At 43.4% G+C, this 11,991-nt stretch overlaps 1 protein-coding gene across 8 annotated transcripts in view; it reads right to left on the bottom strand.

Moving 5' to 3' along the window:
- The window catches only part of CAB39L (calcium binding protein 39 like), a 61,004-nt gene that overhangs the window by 2,636 nt on the left and 46,377 nt on the right, over positions 1-11,991 (bottom strand). For all 8 annotated transcript variants that reach the window (XM_030234421.2, XM_050974014.1, XM_050974007.1 and 5 more), the window contains 3 exons: positions 8,625-8,684; positions 7,010-7,075; positions 6,389-6,532 (listed from right to left, as the gene is read on the bottom strand). In XM_030234421.2, the coding sequence (XP_030090281.1) occupies positions 6,389-6,532; positions 7,010-7,075; positions 8,625-8,684 (270 nt within the window). The remainder of the gene's footprint in view (positions 1-6,388; positions 6,533-7,009; positions 7,076-8,624; positions 8,685-11,991) is intronic.

Genomic DNA, 11,991 nt, shown 5'->3' with positions numbered 1-11,991 from the left:
GCAAATCTAAGGCTGGCTGCAAAGGCCAGCGGTGAAAGGCTCTTTCAGGGATCTGGGGATGCCACAGAGATGAGGATCTGTTTCCTGGATGTCGTTCAGGAGTGGCAGATGGGGCGCGGGGCTCACGGTGGGAGCGCACGTGCAGTGCACCCCGGCCGCCCCATGAGCAGCTCCCACATCTGGCTCGCACCGAGGTTACCATGGCTGGGCAACAAACACCGCCCGAGCTCTTGTGCAATGACAGAAATAACTCCAGTTATTCTCTACCCCATGAGAAGAAATTAAGGATGGACAGAGCTGGAAAGCGTCCAGTTTCCCTCCAAGCCTGTCCCAAGCAGAATGAAAACAAACATCTGCTGACAGTACAGAATGGCATGTTGTCCTGCTGAGCACAGGCAGCACCACCGCTGGCTCCTGGTCTGGGGCTCTTCTGCAGGTCCTTTTGTCTCCCCTGAGATTGTGCCCACAGGAAAACCTGGGCCATGTCCAGCTGCTCCGGGAGGAGCTGTGCTACCTGATGAGAATCACACACACTCTGTCCTGGGGAGCTGTGCTACAGCCTCTTGTCCCTAAGACAACACCTGGTAAAGGTTAGGGCAGGGCTCAGGCTGGGGCAGTGCTCAGACTGTACCCACCATTAGGCTTCATGCTCCAAAATCAGAGGATGTTATGCAAGTGGTGGGGAAAGTGCCACATTAAGGGAACAGGTGGAAGGAGTGGGGCTCAACACACACCACCAGTACCCCACTGAGCACTTCTGCCCAAGCAGGAAGCTAGAAGTACTTTTTATTTTCACAAAGGTGAGACAAAGTATCTGCTCTTGAACCCTGGCATCCTGGCGCTAGAATAGTCTTAATCTGTGTCTATGATTTTGTCTCCTTTGGATCTCTCCTCCTCAGGCTTCTCCTAGAAGTCCCTGCTGCAAGGTACTTTGCCCTCTGCTGTGCAGGAAGAGCTGCAACCTCTGCCATGCTGGGTGAACACTTCCCAAGGGTATTACACAGTTTTCCTTGATCTGGTGTCTAGGCCATGGTCCCAGTGACAATACACTATCTACAGTTATTCACAAAGGCCTCCACCTTGCCCTTCTCTAATTACCCTGAGCTATCATCTTAAATGATTCCTTTTTATTCCCACTTGCCACCCAAAACCTCTCAAGTGCAGCACTAACAGCCCCCAAGGATCCCTTTTGAGCAGCCCCTTTCCTGCAGGATGCCCAAAGTACTCGCAGGGCAGCCCCCTACCAGGGACACACCTGCCTGTGGGTGGGATGGCCAGTTCACAGCTCTCACTACACCTGAGGCACTCTCAACAGCTGCAGCACGTGAAAGCAGCATCTCCTCCTTTGCAAATAACTTTGATACACTGCTATTGATGCATTGGTCCCCCTCAGACTGGGAGAAGAAGAGTTTGGGGATGTAAATATGAGCATGTTTTACAGCTTTCCACTCTGTGCGTTATCTACACGAATCTCGAGATCTCCTGAGTGTGGACATGTGGCTCTGGATGAGGCTGCAGCACTTCATGCTCTCAGCTGGAGCAGCCCCAGGATGCAGCTCCCTCTGTGCTGACCTACAGCAGGTGATCATGCTGATGGAAGCTGATACTTCCAGGGTTTGGACTATGATAAGCCCCCAGTCATCTGGATGAGCTGCCATGGGGAAAAGCAGGATGTAAGCCTAGAGGCAGGGATTTACAAACCTTCATAAGAATTTTTTATTTTGGAGTTCAGTTCACCCTTGGTGATGAGGACAAGAAGCCATCAGATACACTGGCAAGACCCACATGTTCAGAAATCATCTGATGACAATGCAAATGGAAGCCATCAAAGAAGGCCTGACCTTGAAGTGCTGAACACCTTCCTTCAATGAATATTAGGCATCCCAAATATTTATCCGAAGGGTGGCTCTCAAAATGAAGAAATCTAAGTAATTCTTGCTGTAAAAGCTCTCTGCTCTGCAAACAGAACTGGAAGGTTGGTGGTAAACCTAGTAAATAGCATTTCATATTGGACCTACCAGTGGTATTATCATAGCAAATAATAAAGAACTTAGTTTCATAGAAGCCATCACATCCTGTTTATCTTCCTGCTCAACTATTTATAGATTACAATCTTCCCCTTGCAAAGCTGGCAAAGTGAACATTCAAAGATCATCTCAACTGCCAGTCTTGCTCAGTGTCAACAGGGACTCATAAAGAGAGAATGTTCAAGGACCAGAAAATTCCTGAAATGTTATTCAGTACTTTGGCTAAGCAAACAAAATGAATTCTGCCAGTATCAACTGACCAGTTTCACAGAGCCCAGGAGCAGGATCACCATGAGACTTTATGTTAGAAAGGGTTCCCCTCATTCAGAACTCTGTATGGGCATAGAGGAGGAGATCAATCCCTAAAACCAGAAATATTATTAATGCTGTCTGGAACATTTCAACTAAAATGAAGTTGGATGAAACCACAGAGAACTTGGTTTCACCTGTGGTTTTATTCTGAAAAGATATATGCTCTAGAGCACTAAATTCAGATAGACGAGAGAGACAGAGAACCCAAATAAAGACAGTACCCATATAAAAATTCCAACTATAAATATAGCTGTCTCAAAACAGAGAAAGCTCCATTTCATGAGCATTTGCAAAAGACCTGGAATGAAAATCAACTCTAAATTTTCTAAAGTTATCCAAAGTGCAATAGTTGTTACCTTCTCCATTAAAAGTCTTAATGTATTTCTTCAAACAAATATCAAAATTACTTGATTAGAGAATTTGGCCTTATTTCCTTACAATTAATAACCAGGCATTACAACCTTCTGGGGCAAGAGCAGAGCAAGAGCAATTACAGGATGCCCTGGACAGAGTATTTTAGGACTTGCTCTGGGGTCAATGCACAATGTCACTGTCAGGACACTGCACACACAGAACACACACAGCTCATGCTGCTTATAGCACAATGCTTCACACAATAATCCTTGTCCTTTAGATTATCCAGCTGAGAAACAGAGAGGACACATCCACACAAACATGGCCTCAGCTTCGTACCGAGAGCAAACTGTCGGTATGGTCAAATTATGTGAGGCTGTTTGCAGAGCAAGCTGCAGGAGGTAGCTCATAATGTGCATGAAAGAGAATGGAAAAATGAAACTGAGGTCACAAAACACAGTGTACCCATTCTATTTTTAGATTTAAACAGTAAAATATATCTTGCTAAATGTCCCCTTAAGAGCAAGAAAGTCACATAATCCCAGTTTACTGCTACAGGGTGTTTTCCTAAAAATCAGCAAATTGCTCTTGTGAAATCCAGGAGAGCTGTTCCTATCCTTTGTTTTTGAATATGTGAGGTCAGAGGAATCCCTGCACCACGTTTACATAGGTCTGAAAGATACAGCCTGCCCTACAGACAGGCAATCTCAAAGGAGGCTCCTCTAATGGAACACATCACAAACCCACCAGAGGAGCTGGAGAGCCCCTGCCAGTATTTGATCCCCAAAGTGCGTGCACTTGAGACTCTCCACTGAAATCACTGCAGAGAAGAGCCAGTGACTCTCAAAGCCCACATCTCCAAGTGATCCCCTCGGATTATTTATGAAAGAGGAGGGAAGGGATGAGGTCTGTTAGCTTTTCCTCATGCTTAAATACTGGGTAAGCCTTATGCATACATTGCCTGGGACATCCAGTCTTACAAAGCAGCTGCAGACCTTTAGGATGGTGCTGCAAGGCAGAAGGTCCATTTTTTTTTCAGGCAAAGGAAGAGAAGGGGCTGGAGTTAGGAGGAAGATCAACCATCTCCTAAAAGGAGAATGGCAAAAGGCACTGCAAGAGGGCACTCTGTCTTCATTTTCCCACTCACAGTAAGTCGGGTGAATTAAATATTCTCCGAGCTTGGGGGTATTGACATTTTCAATCACAAAATGTTCCTCCAAAATAAGTTTGCACTAGAAGTGCTCATCACTTTCATCTCTACCTTACAGTTTCAAATCTCCAATTATTAGAAATTGCCTCAGGCAGTGAGAGTCATAAGCCTTTTTTTGGGTCAGCTGGGGCACGGGAGCGTCGGAATCTGGATGCTTACAAAACAAACACTTTTTCATTTCAGCTGTGTCTACCTGGTGAAATATCTAAATCAGGTAATTTAAACCCAAACCTTTTGGCAGCTCAGACAGAGCAGCAAGTATCCACTTCTCAGCAGACCTTTGATTCCAAATCACTGTGGTTAGTCTTCTGTAATTTCAGCCAGGACTGCATAGGTATTTTGCAAGCATAATTTAAAAATGCAGGCACAGTTCAAAATTTATGAGATTAGAAGCTGAGGACAAGATTCCTTTCCCAGTTACATTAACATGGAATATTACTGAAAAGAGAAGTGGGCTGAGGGACTCAAACCCAGAAACAGGAGGCAGGAACACTGCAGAACTGGGCACAAACAAACTTAAAGACAAAGCCAGGCTTTAAATACGTAAGGATTTCAGTAGAATTTAAAATTCTAATTCTTTAATTCTCAATAATTTAGAACTCAGTTTAAGAAGTGAAATCAGAGGGAAAAGAGCTTCTCTGACCCTCTCTACAAAGCTAATTCACAATGCAATTTCCTGTAACAAACTCTATAAAGACCCTTCCCCTTGGGGAGGAGGTGGATGCTGCTACACCCAGGGAACTCAGATCCTCAGTGAGGAGGATCCTAAAAGGGATCCTCCTCACAGTTACTCTATAGTGTGCTGCTGGAGATTGTGAACGAGCAATTTCCAGCTGCTCAGGCTCTGCTCTGAGTCTGCAGCTCCCCCACCACGAGCCCTGCGCATGTGAGGCAGAGAGAGGAATGCCATGGGAATGCCTTGGCCCTGCTGAAGTGCTGCCGACTGGCACCACTGGAAAAGACCCACGGAGGTGTCTGAGGACAGAGTTTGGCCCTTCAAACTGAAGAGACACAGCACCACTGTTGCTCATGGTTTGTTCTGCTGGCACTCCAAGGTCCAAGAATTATGTCCACACGGCAGCAACTGCAAGTGGTCAAGCAAGGATGAGCCAGCAATATCCCCACTCTAACTGGAAATGGGATGCAACATACTGGAAGGGAGAAATGGGAAGGCAGAATGGGAGGAACAGCAATGCGTGACATGGTTGCACACTGGGATCCTTTTACATTATTCCAAGTCTTTTTAAATGTCTCCTGAAATAAGTGAAATCAGCCATTCCCAAGGCCTGGTCCATGCCTATCATTAATTCAGGAATTCAGGAACAGCAACTCATGTCTTTCATAAATAAAAATCTTGTATTTATTCACAGAGAGGCTAAGAAACCCAAATCCTCTGATACCTTCTCTTCACTGGCATCTCAAAGGCTGGAGCCAGACTGCTTGCTTATCTTGGAGCCACACACCTCCTGATAAGGAGGAGGAGTACAAGTTACTCACAGTGGTTCAGTTGACTGGAGGAAGTCAGCAAGAGAACAGCTTACCAAGCTGCTTATTTCATGAAAGGAATTTTCTTTTAATACTCCTTTTTTTTTTTTTCTACAAAATTAAAGGTTTTTGGAGAAGCTGCACATTCTCTAAGTCTCCACACTGAAGATCTGAAAGCTTTTTTCCCAATGGCAAAAGTACAAAATTTAACAAGTCACCCTGAATTTGTGGAGGGTGTTGTCACCTCTTTCCACAGTCATTTAGTGTTATCTGGTATCTTTCTTAGCCAACTTAGGGAAGGGATATCCTTAGAGGCCCAAAATTCCTCTTCTGATAATCATTAACAACTCTATTTATAGTTTGAAATTAACATGTTCATTCCAAATTAGAGCTAGTTTTGCATAACAGTCTGACTTACCCTCTGTTCCAGAGCAGAGAACTCTTTTGATAGGAAAATTTTAAACTTCTAACTTATTAACATTGACCATCATGAAAAAAGGGGCACTGGTTGGGTCTGGTAATTTTCTAGCTCTGCATTAATGTCACTGCAAAATGATGGGAGGACAAAACTCATTTCAAGCTCAGATTTACCAAACCTTTTTAATACCTTTAAAAGCATATTGTGCTTGCACTGATGACCAGCACCACCTACTCTTAATCCAAGGCAGAGTTTTAAGACCTTTTTTTAACTTTACCCAGAATCACATGGTAAAATGATCCAGGAGTGGGGAGAAGATCCCCTGGACTCTACCTAGAATTTGTGTATTTTGTTACCTGTAGCTCATGGCTACTTGACTAACTACCCCCAGCTCAAACCAAAATGATGCTGCTTTAGGTCTTACCTGAAAGCCCTTTTCAACTGAGACACTCTCAAATACTGCAAGTGACTGTAAATCTCAACCTTTGCCTTAATTTTCTGGACTTCTTCTGGTCCACCTTGAAAGACATTTTTATGAGGAGAAGAGAAAGTCTGCCGCCTCTACAACTCATACTGGCTCACCTTGAACACATGGAATGCTTCAAACTGAATGTTGGGGCTTTTATCTCGCAGCAAGTTCATCATCAGCTTCAGGTTTTCTGGTTTGCTGATGTATTTTGTCATGATGGCGAAGTTGTGTCGGTCCAGAATCAGTTCACCCAGAAGCTGTAAGCAAAATTAGAAAAATAATGCTCATCTTCTAAATACTACAGATGGAGATCCTGCAAATGGGCTGGGTGTAATAGGGGCTGGTGTGAGTAGCTGGGACAAAAGCAAATGTAGATAAAGACACCTTGATTTAATTGCCATGTTACATTCACTCTCCCCTCTGCTTCCATGTGCAGGCCATGTCTTGGTGCCCCAGGCAGAGACTGCCAAGCTCACTGTAACCATGTTCTGATCCAAAACACAGATCTGAGCTCAGAGGAGTGACAGCACTTGTTCCATAGAAATGGCCCAGTGCTTTCCCAGAGGTCCAGGAAAGAAAAGGCACAGCGAGCTCCTGTGCTTTTCAGGAAGAGCACCACAAGCCCTTAGTTCTTCTGTTGATAGAAAAATGGCTGCTCCATTGCCATACATGCACCTTGATATTTTGCATAACACAGAGTACAAATTTAGGAGGAAAGTGCTGAGAGACTTTACCTTCAAAGATTGTCTCTTTGTTACATAATTCTCAGAATGAAGGAGTTTTTCATAGTCCTCAAAGATCTAGAGTAACAAGAAAACACAAATGCATCAGATTAATGTCCATCCTTCCTTCTCTTGGTCCTTCTCACTGCTGCAGCAGTGCCACCCTCTAACACTTCACTGCAATGCCAGGCTCAGCTCTTGTGGCCTTTTCTCTTGGCTGGTTATCACACAGTGAATTGACTGCCCAGGAACACTCCTCTTCCAAGTACTGCAGAGGGGAATACCACACATGGACTGGATGGAACAGGGGGCTGGTGTGAGCCAACTGGGACAGAAGTAAGCCAGTGCCTGGACAGCCTTCTCTTCCAGAAGGGTGACTGCTGCCAGGACATGTGGGTCCAGCACATAACACCCACTCACTCATGTTGTGGTCAAGCCTGGCTGAGTGATTCAAAGCAACACCCCAAAATGGTGATGGGGATTCCCAGATGCTCCTTTTGTGAGGTGCCACCTCGCCTGCCTTCAGCACTGTCACTTGTTACAGCTCTGTGCCCAGCAAGGGTCACTAGGAGCAAAGTGTGTGCTGGATTTTGCAGGGATGGATCAAGGGCATCTCGTGGTCAGGAAATCTGAGAGATGAGGCTGCAATATGTTCAGACTACCTACCAAACAAGCAGGAAAAAAAATCAACATTGCTGTCCAATAGTCACAAAAAAAACCCCCCAAAATCAAAAACCAACTCACGTAGGCAATTGATACTTAAAAATGTAAAATGTCAAATAAATGTAGGATGGGGACTGTTCCAGGGCAGTGCTCCAGTATTAAGAGAAAAGATTAGCAGAGACACTTCTTTTGCTCCAGCTAAGCTGCATTAGTGACTCAGCGATAATAAGCCTGCTCTTTATTTAACCTTCATGGTAACCAGAATGAAAGAAATTTGTCTTTTCATTTTGGCAGTGAAATAAAGAATACCTCAGGTAACACAAAAACATGACCCACAGTCTAATTCCGTGATCTGTATCAATCCAATTTTAGTGGAATCCAATGGAATTTTTCTGACCCACATTTGGTCCAAAAGGGAGCCAAAAAATCAAAGTGAAAAATAGCAGCTAACCAAGGGACTAATTGCCTTAGGAAGATAATAGGAATACTCAGACCTCAGTCCCTCATTTAAGCACATGTAATTTCCAGTAATGCTAAAACTTGTTTCAGTAACTCTTCTCTTCTGTCCCAAAGAAGAGTAAATAACACCACTATGGCCCTGTTGGTGCTGGGGTATCACAAAACTGGTTAAAACCATGCACAATTTTTCCCCCATGATCTGTTTGCAAGTTTCAGTTCCATTCACACTTGAGGAGATCTGATGCACACGACAAGGAATAAAACTTGCTCTTAACCTCTGAGTTCTCCTGAGACCTTGGCTGTGTCCCCAGCTGTGTGCAGAGGGGGTATCTGCATTTCACATGCCAGGTGTGGATCCTGCTCCAGCACAAAGCAGTGTTTGGTTTTTGCAGCTCTATGTGAGGAGTTTATGCAGAGCAGAAACCCCCTGTGCATTTTATTTTTTTTTTTTTGCAGCCAAGCATAAATAGATTTTTCTTAAAAGCCTTTCAGCACTGATACTTACTACATCATAATTTTGTTCCAGAAATTCTGCCACCAACAATTTGTGTCGCGTTAGCAGGTCCTGGGGAAGAACAGAGAAAGGTTACCTGAGAGACCAAGAGCCTGTGATTGTCCCTTGATTCTCAAATGTATTTCAGCAGTTTTGACCAGAAAGCATTTACAACATGATTTCTATAGACAACACTGCATTCATTAAGTGGTTAGCAGGACTTTAGGAAGAACTCAGTTAATGTAATGCTAACAGAATCAAGATAGACCCATTCTAATACTTTTTATTGCTGTTTCCCTGCCACCTTTTCTTGTTGTTGATAGATCATAGTGCACAGTACTCACATTAAACAGGTATGGGCAAAAGGAAGGAAGAAAGAAAATTAGCCCTTTATGGAGGATGAGCTATGGTCTCCAAGCCAAAGTGACCTACATGCTACCCCAGAGCTGGGGATGATGCTAAGCCTGAACTACTACTGCTCATCTCCAAGAATACAAGGAAAATTGGAATTCAACCACATAGCTATTTAATAATGAAAGCTAGGCACCAACTTAAGCTAAGCCATCCAGGCTCCCTCCACCTCCACTCCCTTCCCTGGAAGGAGTCTCAGGTAAGTGGGATGAGTCTCTTCTGTGGAGCTTTTTCTGCCCAGGGATGGCTTTCTGACACAAAGCAGGAGCAGACCTTCCAGACAGCTGGACAGACTGTCCCCCATTCCAGAAGGCTAACTAATTCAAATTGAAATTTAAACAACCTCCCCCACAGAATGGTGATGCTGGTGCTCAGTGACAGATATGCAAATGTTCAGCTCCAGAAGAAACTGTGTCTTTTTACTGGATGAATAGCTATGAAATGAGTGGCCAGTGTGAGGCAGTTAAGTATGATTTTTATCTTACTGCATCTTTTAAAATACAACATTGATCGCAATAAATGCCTGATGAAGTCCATTCAAATTGGTATTTTTCAGTGAATCAAGTTGGTATTTTTCTGCTCTTTTTTATAATCTTTTTCTTGGTTTCCCTGCCCAGGCAGAGGCTGAAGCTGATGAGGGGCTCAAGCAGATGCACAGACACATCCTCACAAATAAAAGAAATCCTTTACATACTAATCCTTTAATTTATTTTTACCATCAATTTTAAGAAGAAAGCAGAGCACTACAAAATCCAGTGCCTGTTTTAAATACACCCCTTCATTTAGCAGGACTGCAGTGACAGCAGTTTTAAAGGCTGTGTGAAACACATGATTCAGGAGCTTTTATGCAGGGCACTTGGAGGCAAGTACAAGTCCTTCAATAGGGGGCACAAATGAAACATAATCCAAAATGAGTTTTTCACAGGAAATGAGGAAGCATGGAGCAGCAGCATTCAGCCAGCATGTTCCAGCTGCTGCTTGCACCCTGCACAGACAGCTTATACCTTGAAGAACCAGCCCTCTTCCTCTGCATTTTTAACAGCTCTGTTTCCTCTCTGCAGTGTACCTGGATAACTTTAATTAAGAAGTATATCTCCAGATCATAATTCCAGTGCTTCCCTGCTATAAATATCCTCAGACTTTAATGCACATTTAATTGAGCCCTCCTCTGGTGCATAGGCTACCCAAGGCTTTCAGCTCTGAACCAGACACCCCGGTGGCAACTGCAAACCCAACATGGAGACACCAGAAATGAAAACGTGAGTTCAGTAATCCAGCAAACAATCACAGCACTTCTTTTCCCAGTATTAGAAATGAAGTAGCTCCATATTTCAGTCACTTCCAGATCACCTCTTGCTGTTCCAGCTATTCAGAGTAACAGACAAACAGGAGATTAAATGAGCAGCTGGTTTCTTTCCAGAACTGACCGGGTATCAGGTGCTAAGAGGCAATTTCAATAAAACCTAAAAATGCTGTTTATACATTTCCCCCAAGCATTTTAAAAGGTGAATTCTGTCCTTTGTCTGAGGATGAACTGCCCTCATACTCCTCACTTTCCAGTGCACGTGAGGATGTAGAATCCTATTTTTAAATCCTGCTAAAAATACACTCAGTTCACAGGGGACAGAAGTACATTCTACAGCTGTAGATCTATGAACAACATCAATCTCTCTCCTTTTTGGGAGGGTTGTAGCAGTCTACAGTCCCTGCCACAGCTTAACTGACCCTTATCCCCATCCTGCCTCCTGGCTGGGGTGAAGACTGTCCATCACCACCAACACACTGCTGTCCTGCTTAAGCAGGACCTGGGGAGAAGATACAATTCTCTTCTGTCAAGCTGGGAACTGAGTCCATGAAACCTTTTTCTGACCAGAAACAAATATTCTTCTGAGCATAGGGTAAAATGTTTCATGCCAGAAACAGAAGATTTAAATACCTCAGTTATGTTGCATTTTTATACCTTGTCTGTGTTTCTGTGCTACTTCGAATTTCATAACCTTTGCCTAATAGACACCACAACAGTGAAACCTAAAATAATGGAAAGATGCTGCAATTGATCAAGGGGTGATTTGAATTGCTAATCCTGCTCAAGTCATTACTGAAGAATGCCATGTTATCTCCATTATGCAAATCTTTATCCCATTCAGTAGGTTAGTAAACACCAGTAAAAAGCCAGGCTTCAGTGTATGTAGAATCACTGAGCTGAGCTCTAACATTCCTTACAATTACTCCTGAGGTCTATCTAATCATGTTTCTAATTAGCTTTGAAAGGAAAGAATAAACAATGTGTTTCTATGACAGCAGGGAGCTCAGCCATAGAAGAAAAAAAGGAGTTGGATCTATATTTAGAAGAGTCTTTAACTAAAAAGATTTTCCCTCAGCTTTCTTAAACTGTTTTTCAGAAATAAATTAATCATCCCTGTATATGAAGTTCACAGGCATCAAATTTATTTTGGTTCTTTTTTTGCTCAGAGACTGTACTAGCACCTGGTGGGAAGGATGATGGTCACATACAAACTCCAAGTAATTTGGCATCTTCACCCAACCTCATTTTCAATACAACAGAAACTCTACACAGTACACTCTACTCTACACTCCACAGAGCCTATGCCGTGCTTCCACTTGCTTAGCTTTTAGCACTACAGTTCTTACACTGAACCATGGGTCACATAAACAAGACTATGAATACACTGTAAAACAATCAGCAGGCTTGGCATTAATCTATACTTGACTGCTGAGCTCAGAAGGGACAGCAAAAATTATTTCAAATGTTAGTTTTAAATGATGCCTTCTTTCTGTTCACTCGTGTGGTTGTGATGGGCAGTGGGTTTGTCGTGGGGGAAGGCAGGGAGAGGAGAAGGTTTGCATTTTATAAGAACTGTAGATAACACATGATTAATTTGAGTTTTAAATGGTAGCATGAAAGACTGTGAGTTATCAAGGTGAAGAGTGTTTATTAAATACAGAT

This window comes from Serinus canaria, chromosome 1 (genome assembly GCF_022539315.1).
Source record: "Serinus canaria isolate serCan28SL12 chromosome 1, serCan2020, whole genome shotgun sequence".
Classification (NCBI taxonomy): domain Eukaryota; kingdom Metazoa; phylum Chordata; class Aves; order Passeriformes; family Fringillidae; genus Serinus; species Serinus canaria.
The sequence above is the reverse complement of the archived record's forward strand: the minus strand, read 5'-3'. Positions and strand labels throughout refer to the sequence as shown.